We start from the raw sequence: 24,876 nt of genomic DNA, 5'->3' as shown, positions 1-24,876 counted from the left end.
ACATCTAAAACTCAAGAAACCCCAAACTGAATGTATTCTCTGCAATCGACCCCATTTTTAATTCCTCCTGCACTACTCCTGATTTATTCTTCCTTCTAGAGGGTTTATCTTGGTTGGTAACACAACTAGACTCAGTCTAGACCCAGCTTGTCCAAACCGTGCTCCAGGATGGCTTTGAATATGGCCCAACACAAGTTCATAAACTTTCTAAAAAGATTGTGAGTTGTTTTGTGTGTGTGTGTGTGAACAGAAACAATAGCTAAAAGAGCTAAAAAAAAAAATCAGACCAAAAAAAAAAAAAAAATCAGGCCGGGCGCGGTGGCTCAAGCCTGTAATCCCAGCACTTTGGGAGGCCGAGGCGGGCGGATCACGAGGTTAAGAGATCAAGACCATCCTGGTCAACATGGTGAAACCCCGTGTCTACTAAAAATACAAAAAGTTAGCTGGGCATGGTGGGGCGTGCCTGTAATCCCAGCTACTCAGGAGACTGAGGCAGAAGAATTGCCTGAACCCAGGAGGCGGAGGTTGCGGTGAGCCGAGATCGCGCCATTGCACTCCAGCCTGGATAACAAGAGCGAAACTCTGTCTCAAAAAACAAACAAAAAAAAAACACCAAAAAACAAAAAAACTCCCTTTTGGCCCAGGGAAGCCAAAAGGTTGGATATTCCTGTTTAGAACCTTTCCTCTTCACCCTAAAGAGCCAAATAATCACAAACTCCTGTAGATTCTAGATCTTAAAATATTTCTTAAATATGTCTTTTCTTCCTCTCCATCTCCTCTGTCACCACCTTAATTTAGGCTCATTGCATTACCCTAAAATCTTTTAAACTGATGTTCCTTCCTCTCCCAGTCTATCCTATGACTTCTGGAATTACCTAACAAAACTCATTAAGTCACCCAATCCCATCGCATAAAACCGTTCACTGCATTTCCACTGCCCAAGACGACTAGCCAGATTCCCTAGTTACATGCCAAGGTTCTCCCTGACCGGCCTCAGGTCTTCAACTCCAGTTTCTCTCTTCCAGACTTTTCCCAGCAGCTCTAAATGGTACACAGCAGCAGCGCCACAAGACGTGCTCATCCTCACACACGCCATGCTCTCTCGCATCTCCTCCACACCTTGCTCTTTATCAGACTTACGAAGTCCTTTCCAACTGCATTGTTGGAGAAATCCTGTTCTTTCTTCAAAACCGAGCTCTGTTATTCTTCTGGGAAGCTTTCTGTGATTACTGCATGATTAATCACTGCTCTCTCTAAGCTACCTCAGCACCTTTCATACCACTACCATTATTTCATCAACTCTAAGAGCCACCAACTGTAAGATGTACTATTATTTAAGGCATCACAAGGGAAAGAAATGCTGCCAATTGACAGGAAGATGTCACTGATGATAAAAAAATTTCCACAGAAGATTAAATGTAGAGGGGATAAGTGTATCTTAGATTCAAGAATTACACGATTTTACTTCTCACACTTTGCTGTAAATCCCTCTCCCACAACACAAAGCAACTCCAGAATTTCTCTTTAAGAATAGTTTACGGGGCAATCTGACAGGAAAGAGGGTAAATGGGAGACTGCCTTATTCTGTTTTTACAAAGACTTTAAATAGGATAAAAGAAAATATAATTTTTCCAGATGAAAAAGTAAGGAGGTGGGTAGGGAGGAACACTGATGAAGACTGTGGGAGCTAACACGCTCCCTGCCCCAACCATTCACCCTTGGCAATGATACTTCTGGAGCAAAACACATACTGTTGGGTGAGATGGATAGGATTCAGATTATATGTGTATTCACATAAAATTCAGTTATCTACTCATACTTTGTCCTATTTGTGAGCAATTAGATGTTTTTCTTCTTTTTAGAGACCGGGTCTCACTCCGTCATCCAGGCTGCAGTGCAGTTGGATGATCATAGCTCACTGCAGCCTCAAGCTCCTGGGTTCAAGTGATCCTCCTGCCTCTGCCTTCCAGGGAGCTGGGATTACAGAGCAATTTGATTAAAATTAAAATGTTACAATTAAAAGAATATCATAGTTACACTCTCACTAGAAGGATCACATCTTCTTTCTAACAATGTTTCCCGTCAGCCTGGACAGCAGTGATGGATAGAGGAGCCTGACTCCAGGATATCTAGCAGAGGAAGGAGTACTCTCTCTGAGTCTGGATCTGGAGAGAGATGAGAGCAGGGTGGGAGAAAGCCCACTGTGGAGAAGGTGAATGATGATGCTGGGAGCCAGGAAACCCAGGGCAAGGTGAAAGAACCCATGTCTGAATACGGTACTTTACTTGAAAGAGCTGCACCAGAAAAGGTTTCTGGAGGCTTTCTTTAAGGAAAGGCATATTTATCCAGAGGCTAGCTCTCTGCTTAATAATTCATCAGAGCTCTGGCTCCTAATTCAGTGTACAGTTACTGCTGCTTTGAACCACGGCAGCATTTTGTAGAATCCTTTCAGGAAACAAAATAAATGGAGAAAAGGCAAAACTCCGATAGGCCATGTTGCCAGATGTAGAAAAATATTTTTTTGTTTTTGTTGAAAAATATGTTGAAATAATTGACAAAGAACTTATGAGGATGGGTTTCTAACAGTCAGATGCTCCTCATAAGTAACTCTGATTTGTTTAAATCATAAATCAATTTTTCTTTAGTGCTAAAGAAAGTAACAGTTTTTTTCTCAAAAAAAAAAAAAAAAGAAAGAAAAAGAAAAAGCTATTCTAAGAGAAAGTTAAAGGGATGAAAGCCAAAATGTTATCCAAATAGACAGAAAAGCAAGACAACAGGTGTCTGATAACACTGCTTCTCAGAACATATCAAGAGAGAAAAGCCTCGTCTTCAAGCCCTTCTATCTTGGCATCACCTTTGCCTTAGGCTACAGGCTTGCCTTTGTCTACCTTTCCACCCACCATGTACCGTCTCAACAAGTCAATGTACCTGAAAGCCTTCATTTTAACTTGGTGTTCACCATCTTCCATTCTACAAAAAAGCAGGATAAAATATCAAACTACATGAAATAGCTTTTCTGTAATTCTTGAGAAAGAAAGAAATGTGAGATTAAGTCCAATCATCCTAATTCCTATATAAATCTTCAGAGGTAAATGCTTCCTTGACCACCTAATAACCTAAAATGATTATTAGGGTGCATGAACCATTCTCCTCCTAATGCTGACAGGCAACCCCAGTCCCGTAAGGATAACAAAAGTTATGTTAACTGACAGTAAACAATAACTGGTATGCTATTTAGATACGATCTCATGGCAAACTTAAGCAAGAATGAGATTTTCACAGAATTAACATTAAAGTTATTAAGATCACTGATGGTCTAACCAAAAACTTTAATATAGCTGCATTAAAACAGCCTGAAAATGGATTAAGAATCCCAGACCTTTAATCAAAAGGAATTTATTTTGCCTAAAGATCCATCTAGATGGGAAGAAATATTGAAAACTGGGAAGTCTTGCCAATAATATTAATTTTCACATTAGTATAGTTCCTAGCATCAGAAATGTACTCACCAGACCATTGCTAAAATGAAATACATTGGTGGTGATAGAAGACTTACAGCATTTAAAAATTATACAGGCAGAGTAGCTTTTAAAAATATGTAATCTTAAAAGATATATTTCCAAATGTATCATTTCTATGGGAGATTTGAAAAATTCCAGGAAAAGCACCCATCATCCCATCCAGAAGTAATCACACTTAATATTCTAATGTGTCTCCTTCCAGCCTTTCCTAAACATGTAGATACATACAATGATTATTTAACTTAGCCATGGTGTGTGGGTGCCATGTAGATGTTTCTGTGTGTTCTACATATATAATAAATAAAACTCAGATCACAGTATATAATTTTCATGTCTTGTCTTATTCACTTAACACCCTAACATATGTCTATAGAGTTTCAAATATTCTTGAAGAACATAATTTGAAATGATTAAATGGTAGCCCACTGATCAGTTATATCATAATTTACTCATTTGCTATTGTTGGATATTTCAACATTCTAATATTTTCAATATCATAAATAATATGGCTAATAATACTGTAGTATGTGCTACAGTATTAATAATATGTAGTACATACTATTAATACATACTAATAATATGTAGTATTATATTAAAGTATAATCTTGAATTATACTCTAGGATAAATTCCCAGATGTACGATTTATGGATAACTATTTTAAGGCTTCTGATTCATCTTAACAAATTTCCTTCTTCACAGATTTTTAACAATGAACATTTTTCAGGCTTTGAGAAAAGTTTGGCCTACTTTAGAACTGTTTTATTCAGTTGAACTCTTTTGAAGCTTTAATATTTTTCTACTTAAAAAAGATAATGCTTCTAGAAAATTTAATCAAATATATGAAGAGATGCTTATAAATATTCCATATAAAAAGGACAACTAAGACAAACACTTAATCAAGTGGTGCTTTTCCTTTTTACAGTTTAAATCAAGAAGAGCTTTTATATTTATGGTACTTTATCAAAAATATTTCCTCAATTTGATTCTCACAGCACAGTGATGAAGTTATTACTGTCCCCATTTTACAGATGAAGGAGTTGAGTAAAGTTAATGACTGTACAAGGTCCTATAGCTAGGAGGAGGCCAAGTGAAGCCTATTGGACACTGTGAAGCCTTCCGCCATGCCTGGCCATTTCTCTCAATACCGTCAGCCTGTTGTGTGGTTGTAAAACAAAATTAAACAGCTTCTCTGAAGCAAGAGAGAGGGTCATATTAAGTAAGCTTCTTTTCCCTTTTCTTTTTAGCCATCTTAAAAGAATAAACAGAAAACAATTAGACAGGTGAATAATTTTCTTCCTAACAGTCTGGGATTATATATAATTGTCCCTCAGTATCCGTGGGGACTGGCTCCAGAACTTCCTGCATATACCAAAACCTGTGGATGTTCAAGTCTCTTCATAGTATTTGCATATAACCAGTGTACATCCTCCCATATACTTTAAATCATCTCTAGATTTCTTATAATACCTAACAAATGTAAATACTATGTAAACTATTGTTATGCTGTATTGTTTACAGAATAATAACAAGAAAAATCAGTTTGGATATGTCCAACACAGACTTTTTTTTTCTGAATATTTTCAATTTTTGGTTGGTTGCTTACGGATATGAAAGACTGACTATATATATGTGTGTATATATATATATATATATATATATATATATATATTACTTCAATTTCAAAAGGTAAACTTTAAAATTTTACCTTTTGAAACTGAAGCAACATACACATATATAGAGTCAGTTTACCTTTTAAAATCATGTTTTTGCTTTGATTATTGGCATTTTAGCAAATGAACTCACTGAGTGAATTTGCTTCCTCGGTGAAATTCAAATATACTGTACTTACTAAATGCAAATACCTTTCTATTTAATGGCCCCTGGCAGAATAGAATAAAGGCAGGATCTTGTTAGTCAAACAATTTCTTGTTAGTCAAAAAATTTGTTTGTAGCACGAATCTAGATAATTAGTAAATTTGGTCTATAATCCTAATATTTTACAAATTTTTACAAATGAGTTTTGGTAAGTTTTCTGATATTAACAATGTTCACATTACTTGGATACATCTTCTTAGTGTAGCACCTTACATTACAGTCACATAATTTCCAAACACAATGCAAAGTTTTCTTGAAAACTATTTTCACTGCATTTTGAATGAAATGTAGGCATTCTTTCTAAATCAACCAAAGACAAAGCTAGAGGCAGATGCAATCTCAAAATATTCTCCAGATTTGCCACTTTTCAGATGTTCCTCTTTTTGAAACATGCTTCCTTCGATTTTTGTGTGCCGCTCCCACTTCAGATCCCTGTCTTCTCGTATTCTGCGCAGGCTACCCCTCGTCTTTTACCGTCTTTAAGTCAGAACCCCCAGAGTATATCCTCAAACCCCAGTCTCCCCACTCTATGTGGTTCTCCCAGTGATGTCACCCACATCATCAGTTCAAGTACTTTTTGTGCATCAGTGATATCTGAATCTCTAACTCCAGGCAGGGCCTCTCCCCTGAGCTCCAAATCCTCATGTCCAACTTCCTGCTTGAAGGTTCCATAAATATCCCATTCTTAGTGTGTCCAGGACTGAATTCATCATCTTTGCCTCAATCTAGGTAAATGAAAATACCACCCTCCATCTAGGATCCCAAGACAGAAAACTTGGGCACACTTTATATCCTCTCCCCAATCAACAATCATGAAGTCCTAGAGATCCTACCTTCTAAGTGTGTCATATGTCCCTTCCTTTCCCTGCCCTTCCTGTCTAGGGCCACTCTCTTTGATCAATGCTGAGAAAACCCAGTCCTTGGCAAAAGCTATTCTCAGTTGTTCTGTCTGTCTGTGGGGTTTTCCTCCTTCAGCCCATTCTCCATGCTGTTTCCAGGGTGATTCTTTGAAAATGTAAGACTGTACCAGTCACACCTACCAGGATGGCTATAATCAAGCAATTGAAAATAATAAGTATCAGTGAGGCTGTGAAGAAAACAGAATTCTTGTACACTACTCATGGGAACGTAACATGATGCAGCCACTGTGGAAAACAGTATAGCAGTTCCTCAAAAACTAAACAGAATTATCATATAACCCAGCAACTCTCTCAAAGGCATATATCCAAAAGAATGGACTCAAACAGGTATTTGTACATTAATGTTCATAGCAGCATTATTCACAGCAGCCAAAAACTGGAAATAACTCATCAACAGAGGACTGGATAAATCAAAGATGATATATACACACAGTAGAATACTATCCAGCCATAAACAGGAATGAAATTCTGACACATGCTATAATATGGATGAAACTTAAAGACATAATGCTAAGTGAAATAAGTCAGACACAAAACAACAAACAGCATATAATTCCACTTACGTGAAATACCTGGAATAAGCAAATTCATAGAGCCAGAAAATACACTAGAGGTTAGCAAGGGATGCGGGGAGAGGAGAATAGGAATGCTATTGTTTATGGGCACAGAGTTTCTCTTTGGGGTGATGCAAAAGTTTTAGAAATAGAGGTGATGCGCCGGGTGCGGTGGCTCAAGCCTGTAATCCCAGCACTTTGGGAGGCCGAGGTGGGTGGATCACGAGGTCGAGAGATCGAGACCATCCTGGTCAACATGGTGAAACCCCGTCTCTACTAAAAATACAAAAAATTAGCTGGGCATGGTGGCGCGTGCCTGTAATCCCAGCTACCCAGGAGGCTGAGGCAGGAGAATTGCTTGAACCCAGGAGGCAGAGGTTGCGGTGAGCCAAGATCGCGCCATTGCACTCCAGCCTGGGTAACAAGAGCTAAACTCCATCTCAAAAAAAAAAAAAAAAAAAAAAAAGGACAGAAATAGAGGTGATGCTACAATACTGAATATAATTAATGCCAATTAATTATACAATTAATAGTGGTTCAAATGGCAAATTTCATGTTATTTATGTGTGTGTGTGTATGTGTGTGTGTGCGTGTGTATTCACCATAATAAAAGTGAAAAGGTGCAGAGGCAATCAATTCTTTAAAAAATATAAATCTGATCAAGTTCTTCTCCTGCTTAGAATTCTTCACTTTTCCTACTACATTCAAGATAGTTTTCAGATTCTTCAGTTCAGCAGATCTTTCATGACTTAGTTCGTGTTTATCCCTTCAATCTCATAGCTCACTCCACTCTAAGCGCACCCTCTGCTCTATGGTGACAACCACTCATTTCCTGAGCAGAAGTATGCAACTACATACCGGTACATCTGCGTAGTTGTTCTTTCTACCTAAAATATCTTCTCCACTCCTGTTCTGTAGAATCACTTCTTCTCTTCTGTTTTAAATGTATTTTTACAGAGACAGGGTCTCACTCTGTCACCCAGTCTGGAATGCAGTCTCATGATCATAGCTCACTGGAGCCTCGAACTTCTGGCTCAAGCGATCTTCCCACCTCTGCCTCCCAAAGTGCTAGGATTACAGGCATGAGCCATCACACATGGCTGTAGACACATTTCTATTCTCTACTTAAAACTTAGCTTAAGTCAACTTTTCCAAGAAGTATTTAAATCTTGTTGAAATGCCCAACTTTATTTGCTGACATAGTACCCAGGGTTTCTATCATAGCAGTTATGATGGTATAAAGTAATTGTTTGTATCTTTGCCACTTGCACAAGTTTCTTGTACCTTTGTGTCTCTGTCTCTCCTAGTCTACTGACCGTCACATATTGATTCTCACCTACTGACTGGCTTTCCTGCACTGAGTCCTGCGGAAAGACACCATATAATCAGCACCACGTACTTGGATATCCATAATTTCATTAAAGGGAATAGAAAATGGTAGGATAAAGGAAGGACTGGGACAGAAAGGAGAAGCTCTGGGGTAGATGATGGGCACATCAGTGTATGTTTTCACTGCTACTCTATGCCCTCTTCAAGTAGGGGAATATGTCAAAGACGGTCCAGGACTTACCTGCTGCCACTGGAGGCTGATATTTCTATCCTTGTTGAAAGAAGATAGGTAAGGGGATTCTGAGAAAGCTTTTCCACCACTTTTTCTGTCAGGATTCCTGACCTGGAAGGAAGGAGGCCTTGGGTCACCCCCTACCCAGATGTTCTGGGAATGGACAGCAAGACTGTCCTCAAATGGAGATAGTAGCCTACTTTGTCCAGTTACCCAGTGACAGGAAGCTGGGTGAAGTGGAGAAAATACCACATCCAGAATCAGGCATTCTAACAAGCTGTGTGATGCAGGGCAAGAAGCTTGACATTTCTGAGTTCTAGCTTCTTTCTTTTCTAATATGAGTAGTTACCTAAATCATCTTCAGTGTCTTTTGCTGCCAAAAAAATGCCAGTACTGTCAGTACTTTGCATGTTTCTTACATTTTTGCTAGCACTGACCTCAATTTCCAATTCACCCCCAAAACCACTGCAAGATTTCATCTGTGCCCGCCATGTGGCACAAAACTGGGCTACCTCTAGATTCACTGTTCCCACTTCAATTGCTAAAATCATATTTAGATACCAAGAAAGAAGAGTGGTGCTTATGATTCTGAAGAATAAGGAAAAAAATAAAAAGAACTAACAGTCACTTTTAGCTCAAGATAAATGGGGCTATTGACTGATAATTTAGGATGGAAACAGCTAGATAGTCTAAATAGACTGTCACTTCATCAACTGCAGTTTTCAGAAGCATCCATGTTAATAGAAGAGACTAAGAGAATAGAGACAATCAAAAACAGTAGAAAACCTTCCAATCATTTATATATGGCTTGGGAAGTGCTTCAGTATTCATATTTCGATAACACTGACTCTGCTGTATTGGGAACTAAAGCTAAAGTATAAAGTGTATTGGAAAGAACTGAGTTAAAAAGATCTAGGATGTTTTACTATGTTCTTATCTTGACCCCCAACTCAGGATTTTTCCATTTGTTCATGATGGAGAATTGTCATCAACTCGCACATTTATGTAAAGTACCAGCCTAAGATGCATTGCTGTAGATGGCTATCATTATTTTTCCTTAATGTTTTCTAAATTTTACATCTATTTCTTTAGAGATGGGTTCTTGCTATGTTGCCCAGGCTGGTCTCAAACATTCTGGGCTCAAACAAACCTTCTGCCTCAGCCTACCACATGGCTAGTACTGTAGGTGTGTGCCACTGTACCTGGCTTGCCCTGATGTTTTCACCATATAAACTCTAGCTTTGGGGAAGTCATTAAAGAATATTTAGGACTGAAGCTGCAGGAGTAACAAAAATAAATAAGGAGATAGTGGGTATTCTCAACATTGACTTTATTATCAATTTGACTTAATAAATATGGAAAATAAGAGTCACATATTATTAAACTGACCACAGATAACCAAGGGTTGGTTAGTCTATACATGATGAGTGAGGTGAGAAGTAGTAATTATTATTTAAGTCAAGCATGCAAGGTGTTCTCCTCGTGTTTATAAGTATTTTAATAAGGAAGGCAAGTATCTTGCCATGATCATAAACATTACCCAAATTAAACTCATGTTCCTATGTCTCTTTCTGACTCCAGCTGACCCTCCTAGATACCTTTCTTGAGAGCTGGATGGAAAAGTTCCAAGTCAGTCACTGGCAAAGGTAGCAGTTGGGAGGATAAGTAATCTCCCCTTCCCAAATGGTACCATGAACTTGGAAATAATTAATGATTTTAAAAGGAATATTTTCCTCTTCTCAGAGAGTCAAAGATCTCACCAGGTTAGAGGAACAAATTCACTTACTGGGATGGGTCTGAATCACTTCCTTTGCGTTTCCGTGGAAACTCTGTCACGTGTGAGCTGAAGGATCCCATAACTGTTGGTCTTGTCCCTGGACTCATGTGGCTAGAAACCACAGGAGAAATGCACTGGTTCTCCTCTCTCAGTACTTTACCTGTGGGCAGCAGAGTAAAACAAGATATTTAGTTTAAATGTTAACTTGTACTTTGCACATATCCATATCACACATTTTAAATGACTTTTCTATCTTGATATTTAAAAAATATCAGCCAAGGCCGGGCATGATGGCTCATGCCTTAATCCCATCACTTTGGGAGGCTGCGGTGTGTGGATCACCTGAGGTCATGAGTTCAAGACCAGCCTGGCCGACATGTCAAAACCCCCATCTCTACTGAAGTACAAAAATTAGCCAGGCACAATGGCGGGCATCTGTAATTCCAGCTACTCAGGTGGCTGAGGCAGGAGAATTCCTTGAACTTGGGAGGTGGAGGTTGCAGTGAGCTGAGATCAAGCTACTGCACTCCAGCCTGGGCAACAGAGCAAGACTCTTTCTCAAAACACACACACACACACACACACACACACACACACACACACAAACCAGCCAAAACCAACATAATACAGAATGAAAGACTAATTATGTACACTCAAACATTAATTAAATATGCATTTGTTAGTCCATGTCTTTAAGGCTTTTCCCCCATACAATAGTAAAGAAGTTTGAATATGGTAGAAAATGCAGAAACACAGAAAAATAGAAAGAGGAAAAGACAAACTTTTTTTCCAATATTACAATTCCAATGTTACACCAACCAATGTTACAATTCTTTTGAGACATTTCTTCTTAGAATTTGTTTCTATAGTTATCATTAAGGTAATTGAAATCATACAGTATACAGTAGTCCCCTCTTATCTGCAGTTCTGCTTTCTGTGGTTTCAGTTACCCACAGTCAACTTGTGTCTAAAAATATTAAATGGAAAATTCCAGAAATACATCATTCATAAGTTATCAATCGCACATGGTTCTTAGTAGCACGATGAAATCTCACACCATAGTCATCCCTCTGTCCAGCATATCCACGCTGTATATGCCACCTGCCTGTGAGTTACTGAGTAGCTGGCTTGGTTATCAGATCCACCGTGGTGGTACCACAGTGTTGGTGTTCAAAGAACCCTTATTTTGCTTAATAGTAGCCCCAAAGCACAAGAGTAATGGTGCTGGCATATTATTGTAATTGTTCTATTATTAATTATTGTAGTTAATCTCTTACTGTGCTGAATTTACAAATTAAACTTTTACCATAGGTATGTATGTACAGGAAAAGTTCATATATGTAGAGGTTGGTATGTTATCTGCAGCTTCAAGTATCCACTGGGGAGTCTCAGAATGTATCCCCCATGGTAAGAGGGGCCAACTGTAGTCAGCTTCATTTATGTATCATTGTGACATAATAACTTTCCAGTTTTATCACAAATTCCTTATAAATGACTCTAATGGATGCATAATACACTATCATGTAGCTGTGTCCAGTTATTTAACCACTCTCTTATTGCTAGAATCTACATTTAATTTTTTGCCAGTACAAATATATATTTTGGTATATAAAGTGTTTTATCTACTTCTGGTTATTTTGGATAGTATCCCAGAAATGGGTTAACAAGGTCAAGAGACATCAATAATATTTTTAACTCTGAATTGCTAAATGGGATTTTTAAAAATCCTTTTTGCCTCGAGGTTTATTAAATGTTTTACAAAATATAAAAATCAGAATCACTGAACCAGAATAACCTATAGTCTAAATTTGAGTCCTGTAATTAACTATATTTCTCATATTAAAATGCATATAAAAAGTTTAATTTGTATCTAATAACACAGACTGAAAATATATAACAATATTTACAAAAATGTAATGTTTACAATAATAGCGAAAGATTTTTAACACAACAGTAACTGACAGATCAAGTACTAAAAATAATGATACAGAAGATTTAACTGACACAATCAGTGAGCTTGATAATAATAGACATATATGGACCACTATGCCTAGCAGCTTGAAACACCAGTGTTAATTGTTTTTGGCCAACTATGGTGCATTTATAAAAACTGACAAAATACTGGACCAAAAACCAAGTCTCAAAGGTTTTGACAAATTGATATCATACATAAAAAACTGTCCGATTACAGTGTAATTGTGTTGGAAGCCAGTAACAAAATGATAACCAGAAAATCCCTATATCTTTGTAAATTAAGAAACCCACGAATAATTCATGAGACAAGAGGAAATTCAAATGTTAAATTACAAAATATTTGGAATTAAATAATAAAAATGTTACACATAAAAACGTGTGGACATGCATAAGCATTATTTAGAGTGAAATTTTAACAATGTTTAAAAAAAGAAAGATTGAAATTTAATCATAATTTAAGGAATCAGAAAAAGATCAGTAAAATAAATCCAAAGAACTAGAAGAAAGAAAAATCATAAAAATAAGACCAGAAATAATGAAACAGAATATAAACACATAAGAGTGCAGATCAAAAAAGCTAAACAAAGTTTCTTCCAACTGATTGGAAACTCTAACAACTTTATAGTAAGGTTTTTCAGAGAAAAAAAGTGTACAAATAAAAATAGTAATGAATATGGGGTCATAATTTAGATTCTCTATTAATTTAAAAGATAAAATATCATTAAAAATTATGCTAAATATTTAAAAATTTAGAAGGAATAGAAAATATTTTCTACAGAATTTTAACTTACAGAAATTGAAACACAAAGAAATAAAAAACTGAATATTCCTATATTCTTCCTTACAAAAACTATTTCACTATATGAAAAAAGATGGACTACCTTGACCCCCAACTTTTCTTTGTCAATGAGGCTTACATAATTTTGATATTAAAACCTCAAAATGACAGTACGAAAGGAAAATTACAGGCCAATCTCATTCACAAACAAAAATACAAACTCTTAACAAAATGTTATCAAACAAAATTCAGAAATGTATAAAACTAATCACCCACTATGACTAAGATAGTTTCATCCTAGAAATGCAAGCGTGGCTTCATATTAGTAACTAATTAATATAATTTACTACAGTAATAGATAAATGAAAAACTACACAAGCATCTCAATAAATGTAGAAATATTAATGAAGAAATATTGAAAGTGTTCTTTTTAAGATCAGAAACAAGAACACCCTTATTTAATTCTATATTAGAAGACCTCCCAGTAGAGTAAGGCAAAAAAAAAAAAAAAGAAATATAAAATGAAGAAATAAAATTGCTTTTCTCTTATTGGAAAATAATATAATTGACTACATAGAAAACCCCAAATAATCAACATATAAATCATTAAAGTTAGAAGATATAGCAAGTTGGCTGTATATAAATCAATACATAAAAATTAATTGCCTTTCTATCCAAAGTAACAAATAGTAAGAAAATGATATTTAAAACATCGAATTTATAATAATCTCAAAAATACATAGTATCTAAAGAATAAATCAAATAAAGAGCACAAAGAGCCCAGACATGTATATATGCACATCTGCTAAATATCAAAGGTGATATTTCACATCAATGTGGAGAAAAATCACTTTTTAATAAATGTTCTGGGACCAATTGCTTTTCTCTGTGGAAGAGATGAAACTGGACTCCCTGTGTTATACCAAATACAAAAACAAATCCAGTTGGATTTGAGACCTAAATGTAAAAAACAAAAATAGAGAAAACTTTTGCTATGGTTTGAATGTTTGTGTCCCTCCAAAATTCATGTGGGAACTTAATTCCCAGTTCAATAATATTAAAAAGTAGGGCCACTAGGAGGTGATTAGGCCATGCACACTCCACCCTCACAGATGGGATTAGTGCAACCATAAGAGGGCTGAGAGGACAAGTCTGTCCTTTCCATTCCTTTGCCTCTTCTGCCAAGTCAGGATGCAGCAAGAAGACACCACCGTAGAAGCAGAAGGAGCAGCCCTCACCAGACACTGAACCTGCCTGTGCCTTGATCTTGGACTTTCCAGCCTCTAGAAATGTCAGAAATAACTACCTATTGTTTATAAACTACCCAACCTAAGGTGTTTTGTTATAGCAGCACCAGTGGACTAAGACAACTCTAAAGGAGAGAGTATTTTTGTGTTATTTCATAGAAAGAAATTCCCAAGACATGAAATGTAAAAATAGTAAAGGAAAAGATTGTGAAATGTGACAATCTTTAAGTTAATGTTGATTGAAAGATTCTATAAAGAGAATGAAACCATAAGCCACAAACTGGGAAAAGATATTTGTTAGACATATAAACAACAAAGGGTTAATATTTAGATTATTTTCTAAAGAATGGCTTTGAATCAATAAGAAAAAGACCAATAACTCAATAGAAAATTGGATAAAATACTTGAATAAGCACTTCATACAAGAAATTCCAGTTGTCAACACACGGATGAAAAGATATTCAATCTCTCTGGTAACCAGGAAACTGCTACAAAAACTGTACTGATATACTAATATATGATGACTATAGTTGAAAAACTTGATAATATCAAGTGTTGGTGAGGATGTGGAGCAACGGAAATGCTCATCCTCCGCTAGCAGGAATGTAAATTGGTATAGCCACACTGGAAACCATTTTTGCATTACCTAAGAAAGGTGAACACATACGTAACATATGACTTGGTATCCCACTGCTAGGTATGTGGAAAAATTCTTACTGTGTGTGAGCTGACAGGTACAAGAAATGCATTAGCACCATTACTTGTAATTGAACAACAACAAAAACCTGAGAAAACTGGAAACTTTAAATTTCCATCAGCAAAATGGATACGTTGCTTATTTACTGAATGGAATACTAACAGCAGCAAAAATGAAGTCCAGCTATATTCAACATGGATGAATCAAAAAATATAATGCTGGTCAGGTGCAGCAGTTCATGCCTATAATCCCAGCATGGAGACTTGGAAGGCCAAGGTAAGAGGATCACGTAAGGCTGGATGTTTGAGACCAGTCTGGGCAACACAGCAAAATGCTGTCTTTACAAAAAAAATTAAAAGTCAGCCAAGCATGGTGGTGTGCACCTATAGTCCTAGCTACCCGGGAGGCTGAGGCAGGAGGATTAGAGCTGGGGGTTATAGTGAGCGTGCTACACTACAGCCTCGGTGACAAAGTGAGACCCTGTCTTCTAAATTAAAACACACACACACACACAAATCCATAATGCGGAGAGGAAAAAAGTCACAGTCAAAAACATATTGCATGTTTTAAATAATTTATATAAAGTTCAAAACCAAGTAAACTAAAAAAAAGTAAAATAATCAATTTTTTAGGGATATCTCAATTTTTTAGAGTTTTTTTGTATAGAGATATCTCCCTACACAGAAAAGCAAGGGGTAGTTAAGACAAAAGTCAGAACAGGGGTTCTCTGTGGGAAAAGAAAGTGGGTTGGGGGGTGACCATGAGGGATGCACAGTGACTTCTAAGGAATTCATGTTCTGCGTCTCTCACAGATCAGTATCGTTATTCTTTAAACAACACACATTATTTTTTCCCATTTCCACAGGTATAATAGATCTCACAATAAAGAAGTGGGGAGAATAATTTTACCAGTGATTGTGGGTCACTTGGGAATTAGGTTTCCAGTCTATGACATCTCAAGACTTCTAGGTCCGGATTCTCTAAATGAGACCAGTTCAAGATCAACACATACCACAAGAGCTCAAATATGGTTTCAGCTCCTAGACTTCATTCTAATGGATTTTGAATGACAGAATACCATCTGTCTCCACAAAAAAAGTGCAGAGAATTTTTTTTATCAAATGACAAATCAAAAGGAAAAATTCACTCCCGTTAAACCATAGCATACCCTGGAATATGGAATACCAGACCCCTGGCCATTCCCCCTACATCCAACACACACTGCAAGCACATTCTTTCCCTCACATAAGTTCAGAGACAGAAATAAAATGAAGATTTTTTTTTTTGTCTCCCATTCTGGGAAGCATGATCTTCACATGTTTCTATCCTACTTCCTTATCAACCTTTAAATAAGAAATTTGAATTTAAAAAAAAAGAAATGTGAATTATATTTAGGCAGGCAGAATAGTCTTCTCTTCACAAAATAAAAATCTGAAGCTTTAAGGCTCTTTAAGCTCTTTAATTGGTAGGGAATATTGCCTTATAATTAGCTATGTTCCATTGACTCTATGTCAGTAGAAGTGTATTCAGAACAGAGGGCTTTCTGTAAGTAAAAGGAAAATCTGAGTTAGTGAGACTAGTTAGTTTTAGCTGAAAGAATCTGTTCTTTGGAAATAATCTCCATGCTGTGGATTCTTATTTTTGTTAGGAGGTGACTCATAATTTAAAGAGTAAAGATTTCATTTTTAACCTTCAAGTTTACTTGACTTTCTGCCTCCACAAATATATCTGCAGAAGATGAGACCATGTGTTAGGAACTGAAGTTCAGCTTCATTTTTATATAACTCATTTTGGAGGTATATGATTTAATATTTTGATATTGTCTTTCCTCACCAAATCGAGTCACTTCTCAGTGGTGAATGTAGTATGTGTTATTTAACACTCAATAAAATAATGCAGAATTTAGGTTAAATAAAGATATTGTGATTGCCTTTTTACAAAGGAAGTTTACGATTTGACTTAAAAAGAGATTAGCATTAAATTTCACTCACTCTGTGTCTGTCTCCCTGCTGACGGTAATCAATCTTGCAATATTTCAAAGGTCTACTATTTAGTATCAATTCTTCAAGGAGGAAAATAAATTATAAGAAATGAGCAGTTGTTTCGAAGTCATAACCTAGGGAAGCCAAGTAGCCACTTGGTGTAGGCTCATAGTTACAAAGGGGTTCAAATTTGGAATTTGACATTCTGCTTGAAAGAGAATACACACTGCATATATGCACGTGCTCACACACATTCACAGAAGCCAGGGCAGGATGGGAAAAAATCATTTTTCTTAAACTTTAAAACTTTTGTTCTATTACCTATTTTCATAGCCAATAGTGTGCTATATATTAAAATTCCTATAAATTTTCATTATCTTGTAAATAACTTTTAGTTAAAAATAATTTATTCTGTGTAAACATTTGAATTACTTCCTTGATAAATGAAAATGGCCTTTGCTTCTTAACCGCTCAGAATCCAAACCCAGAAAATCTTTTGGTTCCATCTACCTACTACCTTGTCAGTAATTTTTTTTTGGACAAATCACTTAACATAACCAACCCTGTTTCTTTAAGATGGAGGAAATTTCCGACAAACCACATTTGTTTCAGAATCAAATAAGAATGTACATGAAATCTGTTTGAAAACCAGAAGCCTGTGGATGCTAATTAAGTAACTAGCCTAGCAAAAATGCATCGACATTGTTGGTAAGCCATTGTAGATGCCTAAGGTGTCAGGAAAAGCCACTGAGTTAATGTTGTTGCTTTATTTTTAATTATAAAGCTGTTAACCTTTTTATTCTGAAATAATTTCAGGCTGGCAAAAATAGTGTAAAGAATTCCCATATATGCTTCACTAAGATTCCCCAAATGATAATGTCTTTCTTAACCCCAGCATAATTATCAGGATCAGGACATTAACACCAATATACAATTATCTAATTTACAGACCTTATACAAATTTTGTCAGTTGTCCTAATGTCCTTTTGCTGGTCCAGGATCCAATCCATGATCACACAATGCATTTAGCACCTGACACCTATCCTCCATTTCCTTTCATCTATAATGGTTCCTCAGGCTTCTTTTGTCTTTCTTGAGACTTTTGAAAGGTACTGGAAGTTATTTTGTAGAATGTCCTCCAGCTTAAGTTTGTCTGACATTCCCTCATGACTAAATTTAGATTGTGCACTTTGGTCAAGATTACCACAGAAGTGATGCTGTGCCCTTCTCAGTGCTAAATGCCTTCTCTTTTACATTTTACTGCTGCTTGTATTTTTCTTTTTTTGAGATAGGGTCTCCTTCTGTCACCCAGGCTGGAGTGCAGTGGCACAATCTCAACTCACTGAAACCTCCACCTCTTGGGCTCAAGCCATCCTCCCTCCTCAGCCTCCTAAGTAGCTGGGACTACAGGCACACACCACAACACCCAGCTAATTTGATTGTATTTATTGCTTCATTAAGGTCCTGCTCCTCTGAATTCCAATGGTGTTCAGCTCATGGAATCAACACAAGTGGCAGAGGAAAGGTTTATGAGATCTTCCATAAGGCTATATGTTCCAATACTGAAAAGCCTTTGAGGACCACAGCAGGCTTCTTTATCTTTATCCCCAAATCCTAGCACGTGTCTGACACAGTAAGTTTTTGTTTGTTTGTTTGTTTTGAGACAGGGTCTCACTTTGTTGCCCATACTGTAGTGCAGTAGTACAATCATGGGTCACGGCAACCTCTGCCTCCTGGGCTCGTTATCTTCCTATCTCAGTCTCCCAAGTAGCTGGGACTACAGGCACACACCACCACACCAAGTTAATTTTTTTAAAAAAAATTCTGTAAGGGTTTTGTTGTGTTGACCAGGTTGGTCTCAAACTCCCCACCTCCCAAATGCTGGGAATACAGGCATGAGCCACCATGCCTGGCCCCACAGTAAGTATTGTGGGTTTGTTCAGAGACCAAGTTACATTCACTTTATTACCCCCGATACCCAAAAGAGAATCTGAAAGATGTGAAATCAGAGCTTCCAGTTTCACCTTCCTGGGCTGAAGTCACAATGTGTTTCATCGTTTCTGCAACAAGAAACATGGAAGTCCCTGCTATCCCTACTTCACAAACAAGGATGCTTACTTTCTACCATTACTTCACTTTTATCACTTTTCTTTCACAGAAGAAAAAAGACACTTGAGGGAAAAAGGCATTGTGTGGTATAGGATTTGGCATCCTGGAAAGCCTTCTAGAATGACAGGCAGTCACTGTTTTATGGGTTTGTGCTAATGCATTAAAATGGAAACCAAATACTGTTTCTTACTATTGACACATTGCTTTAAGATGCTTAGTCACATGAAAAATAGAAATGAAGTATTAATTGGCACTCTTCAAGAACGATGCCATACATAGATGTTATTATACATAGTATAGACAGTATTATACATAAATTACATTTGAAAAAGCTTTTGCTCAACAGAGATTAAAAATATTCTATATTTCACAGTATTTAAGAGCTTAATCCAGGTGGTAGATACCTTAAAATGTTAAGAGTTAATACCTACCCTCGAGAAGTTTATAATCTTGTATATTTTTGTACATGTAAAAGTACACAGATGTATTAACCAAATACAGAATGAAGTTAGATCTAGTTAGAGGTACACACTTGTGCTGCAAGAACACAAAGATAAAGGCACTTAATTCTGTTTTGGGGAAGGGAGTAACATCTGAACACATTTTTCTGGATAGGCAGTTTATGCTTCAAGAACACTATGAATAGGAGTTAGCAAGTGCATTCAGTAAAATCCTATGCCATCATTTAAAACGATGAGTATGAATTTTATAAATACAGAAAATGCCCTTAAGGAATCTCCACACTGTTTTCCTTAGTGGTTGTACTAGTTTACATTCCCGGCAGCAGTGCAAAAGTATTTCCTTTTCACCACATCCCTGCCAACATCTATTATTTTTTGATTTTTTGATTATGGTCATTCTTCCAAGTGTAAAGTGGTATCACATTATGGTTTTGATTTGAATTTCCCTGATCATTACTGATGGTGAGCATTTTTTCATATGTTTGTTGGCCATTTGTATATCTTCTTTTGAGAACTGTTTATTCATATCCTTAGCCCACTTCTCGATGGGATTTTTTTTTCTTGTTAATTTGAATTCCTTGTAGATTCTGGATATTAATCTTTGTCAGATGTATAGATAGCAAAGATATTCTCCCACTCTGTGGGTTGTCTATTAACTCTGCTGATTATTTCTTTTGCTGTCAGAAGGTTTTTGTTTAATTAAATCTATTTATCGTTGTTTTCGTTGCATTTGCTTCTGGGTTCTTGTCTTGAAGTCTTTGCCTAAGCCAATGTCTAGAAGGGTTTTACTGAAGTTATCTTCTAGAATGTTTATGGTGTAGGTCATAGACTTAAGTCCTTGATTCATCTTGAGATAATTTTGTGTAAGACGAGAGATGGAAATCCAGTTTCATTCTCCTAAATGTAGCTAGTCAATCGTATCAGCACCATTTGCTGAATAGTGTGCCCTTTCCCCACTTTGTTTTTGTTTGCTCTATCGAAGATCAGTTGGCTCTAAGTATTTGGCTTTATTTCTGGTTCCCTATTCTGTTCCTTTATGTGCCGATTTTTATACCAGTACCTTACTGTTTCAGTGACTATGACCTAATAGTATAGTGTGAAGTCAGGTAGCGTGATGCATGTCGATTTGCTCTTTTTGCTTAGTCTTGCTTTGGCAATGTGGGCTCTTTTTGGTTTCATATGAATTTTAGGATTTTTTTTTTCTAGTTCTGCGAAGAATGACAGTGGTACTTTGACGGGAATTTCGTTGATTCGTAGATTGCTTTAGGCAATATGGTAATTTTCACAATATTGATTCTATCTGTCCATGAGCACGGGATGTGTTTCCATTTGTCAGTGTCATTCATGATTTCTTTCAGCAGTTCTTTGTAGTTTTCCTTGTAGAGATCTTTCATCTGCTTGGTTAGGTAAATTCCTATTTTATTTTCCATTACTGGGTATCTATTCATAGAAAGTCATTATATAAAAAAGATATTTGCACACGCATGTTTATAGCAGTGGAATTCACAATGGCAAAAATATGAAACCAGCCCAAATGCCCATCAATCAAAAAGTGGATAAAGAAATTGTGGGGCGTGCACGCGTGTGTGTGTGTGTGTGTGTGTGTGTGTATACATACACATACATACATACATACACATAATGGAATACTACTCAGCCATAAAAAGAAATGAAATAATGGCATTTGCAGTGACCTGAATGGAATTGGAGACAATTATTTGAAGTGAAGTAACTAAGGAATAGAAAACCAAACATCATATGTTCTCACTCATAAGTGGGAGCTAAGCTATGACGACACAAAGGCATAAGAATAATACAATAGGCTTTGGGGACTCACAGGGAATGGGAGGAAGGGGTGAGAGATAAAAGACTGCACACTGGGCACAGTGTATACTGCTCAGGTGATGGGTGGCCAAAGATTTCAGAAATCACCACTGAAGAACTTATTCATATAACCAAACATCACCTGTTCCCCCAGGAAATAAAAAATAAATGCTTATGTAATGATTAGTTTTTAAAAAGGATGAAAGACTCTGAAAAAAACAAGAAACAAAAATAATGCCATCTGCAAGGGAGAGAGAAAACATACACAATGAAATGTTTCCAGGAGTTTCATCTCAGTAGCCAAAGGATTTTTTTCCTTTCTACTTATATTGTTCCCAACTTTTCTAAGTATCATGTTTTCCTTTTGTAAGACAAACACGCAACTTAGAGAAAAGAAGACATAGGGACAACTGGAGGACAGCAAGATCAGTACGGGTGGCCACAACACAAAACTGATGTGAGATCAAGCTTGAAAGGTAGATTGCACTAGTTCATGGAGGGCCTTGGATGTGAAACTGAGGGTTTTGGTTTTTTTTTTCTATCTCATTTTAGGTTCAAGGGATATATGTGCAGGTTTGCTATATGTATAAACTGCATGTTGCTGGGGTTTACCATACAAACGGTTTCATTACCCAGGTAGGGTACCCAATAGTTTTCGACCCTCACTCACCCTTTCTCCCACCTTCCACTTACAAGCGTGCCGTGATGTATATTATTCCCCCTTTTGTATCCATGTGTACTCAATGTTTAGCTCCGACTTATAAGTGAGAACATACAGTATTTGGTTTTCTGTTCCTGTGTTAATTTGCCTAGGATAACAACCTCCAGCTCCATCCATGTTGCTGCAAAGGGCCTGACTGCATTCTTTTTTACGGCTGTGTAGCATTCCATGGTGTATGTACCACATTTTCTTTATCCATTCAACCACTGATGAGCATCTAGGTTGACTCCCTGTATTTGCTATTTTGAATAGTGTTGCAATGAACATATGAGTACATGTATCTTTTTGGCAGAACAATTTACATTCCTTTGGGTATATACCTAGTAATGGGATTGCTGGATCAGACAGTAGTTCTAAGTTCTTTGAGAAACCTCCAAACTATTTTCCACAGTGGCTGAACTAATTTACATTCCCATCAGCAGTGTGTGAGTGTTCTCTTTTCTCCACAACCTTCCCAACATCTGTTATTTTCTCACTTTTTAATAATAGCCATTCTGACTGGCATGAGATGGTATCTCACTGTGGTTTTGATTTGCATTTCTCTGATGATTAATGATGTTGAGCATTTTTCATGTTTGTTGGCTGCATGTATGTCTTCTTCTGAGAAGTGTCTGTTTACATCCTTTTCACATTTTTTAATATGGTTGTTTTTTGCTGGTTGATTTAAGTTTTTTATAGATTCTGGATAGTTGACCTTTTTGGATGCATCATTTTCAAATATTTTACCCCATTCTGCAGGCTGCATGTTTACTCTTTTCACAGTACCTTTTGCTATGTACAAGCTCTTTAGTTTAATTAGGTCCTACTTACCTATTTTTTGTTTTAGTTGCAATTGCTTTTGGAGGCCACATGATGAAATATTTGCCAAACGCTACACCCACAATGGTATTTCCTAGGTTTTCTTCTAGGGTTTTTCTAGTTTTAGGTCTTACATTTAAGTCTTTAATCCACCTTGAGTTGATTTTCGTATATGGTGAAAGGAAGTGGTCCACTTTCAATCTTCTGCATATGGCCAGCCAGTTATCCCAGCACAGTTTATTGAATAAGGACTCCTTTCCCCATTGTTTGTTATCATCAACTGTGTCGAAGATCAGATGGTTGTAGGTGTACAGCTCTACTTCTGGGTTTTCTAACTTGCTCCACTGGCCTATGTGTTTGTTTTTGTACCCGTCTCATGCTGTTTTACTTATTGTTGCCTTGTATAGTTTGAAGTCAGGTGGTATGATGTTTCTGGCTTTGTTCTTTTTGCTCAGGATTTCTCAGTTCATTTTTTGGTTCCATATGAATTTTAGAATAGTTTTTTATAATTCTGTGAAAAATAATATTTGTAGCTTAATAGAAATAGTACTGAATCTGTAAACCACTTTGGGCAGTATGGCCATTTTAACAATATTGATTCTTTTTACCCATGAGCATGGAATGTTTTTAGCAGTGTTTTGTAATTCTGTACAGATGTTTCACCTCCCTGGTTAGCTGTATTCCTAGGTATTTTTTTTTATGGCTATTGTGAATGAGACTGCACTCTTGATTTGGCACTCAGCTTAGCAGTATGAATATGTTACTGACTTCTGTACACTTATTTTGTATCCTGAAACTTTACTGAAGTTATTTATCAACTTAGGAACCTTTTAGCAGAGTTTCAGGATTTTCTAGGTAGAGACACATTATCAGCAAAGAGAGATAATTTGACTTATTTCCTATGGATGCCTTTTATTTCTTTCTCTTACCTGACTGCTCTGGCTAGAACTTCCAGAACCATGTTGAATAAGAGTGGTGAGAGGAAGCATCCTTACCTTGTTCCAGCTCTTGCTTTCTTTTTTGAGATGGAGTCTCCCTCTGTCACCTAGGCTAGAGTGCAGTGGCATGATCTTAGCTCACTGCAACCTCTGCCTCCTGGGTTCCAGTGATTCTCCTGCCTCAGCCTCCCCAAGTAGCTAGCACTACAGGTGTGCACCACCACGTCCAGCTAATTTTTTTGTGTTCTTAGTAGAGATGAGGTTTCACCATGTTGGCCAGGCTGGTCTCGAACTCTTGACCTCAGGTGATCCACCCGCCTTCCAAAGTGCTGGGATTACAAGTGTGAGCCACCACGCCCAGCTGCCTTGCTCCAGTTCTTAGAGTGAATGCTTCCAGCTTTTGCCTATTCATTATGATGTTGGCTGCAGGTCTGTCATACACGGCTCTTATTATTTTGAAGTATGTTCCTTCAATGCCTAATTTGTTGACGTTGACTGCATTTTGACTCTGACCTGTCACATGAGGTCAGGTATGAAATTTTCCACTTGTGGTGTCATGTCAGTACTCAAAAGTTTAGGATTTTTTGGCACTTCAGATTTTGCATTTTTAGATTAGGGATGCGCATCCTATATGTTTCCAGAAGGCAATTTGAAAAATTATATCCAGGGGCACAAACACATGCTGTCCTTTGATTTAGCAATCAATTTCTTTGAACTTATCCTAAAATTATTAAAGATATACATAAATACTTTTGTACAAAGAAATTAGTAAAAATACATCAGTAGTGTAAACCTGAAAACCATCTAAAAGCTTTGACAAATGAGGGAATGGCTAAAAAATTAGGGTGTAATATGATGGAGTCCTCTGCTGACTTTAAATACAATGTTTTCAAATTATTTATGAAATAGTAAATGCTTTAAAGATATTAATTTTATATGGCATATTATTCACTTTAGTTTTAAAATATAACATATTAATAGAAATTTGAGATAAAGTAGGGTCAACCAATCAGGAGACATATATTGCCATCGAAAAGGTAGACTGTTACTTGCTGTTCCCAAGCGGAGTGTGCATGCCACACCACTGAGGGTGCCACAGGGGAAGCACTGTGTCAGTCAGAGGAAGAGAGAGAACTGT

The 24,876-nt window shown here is 36.8% G+C and overlaps 1 protein-coding gene across 7 annotated transcripts in view; it reads right to left on the bottom strand.

Moving 5' to 3' along the window:
* The window catches only part of BMAL2 (basic helix-loop-helix ARNT like 2), an 84,619-nt gene that overhangs the window by 38,428 nt on the left and 21,315 nt on the right, over positions 1-24,876 (bottom strand). For 3 of the 7 annotated variants that reach the window (XM_039472021.2, XM_074402961.1, XM_074402958.1), the window contains exons 2-4: positions 10,219-10,369; positions 8,442-8,543; positions 2,929-2,970 (exon numbers count right to left, since the gene is read on the bottom strand). In XM_039472021.2, coding sequence (XP_039327955.1) covers positions 2,929-2,970; positions 8,442-8,543; positions 10,219-10,369 — 295 coding nt within the window. The remainder of the gene's footprint in view (positions 1-2,928; positions 2,971-8,441; positions 8,544-10,218; positions 10,370-24,876) is intronic. The other 4 variants (XM_074402960.1, XM_074402962.1, XM_074402957.1 and 1 more) reach the window with 3 other exon arrangements.

Source organism: Saimiri boliviensis, chromosome 7 (assembly GCF_048565385.1).
Source record: "Saimiri boliviensis isolate mSaiBol1 chromosome 7, mSaiBol1.pri, whole genome shotgun sequence".
NCBI lineage: Eukaryota > Metazoa > Chordata > Mammalia > Primates > Cebidae > Saimiri > Saimiri boliviensis.
The sequence above is the reverse complement of the archived record's forward strand: the minus strand, read 5'-3'. Positions and strand labels throughout refer to the sequence as shown.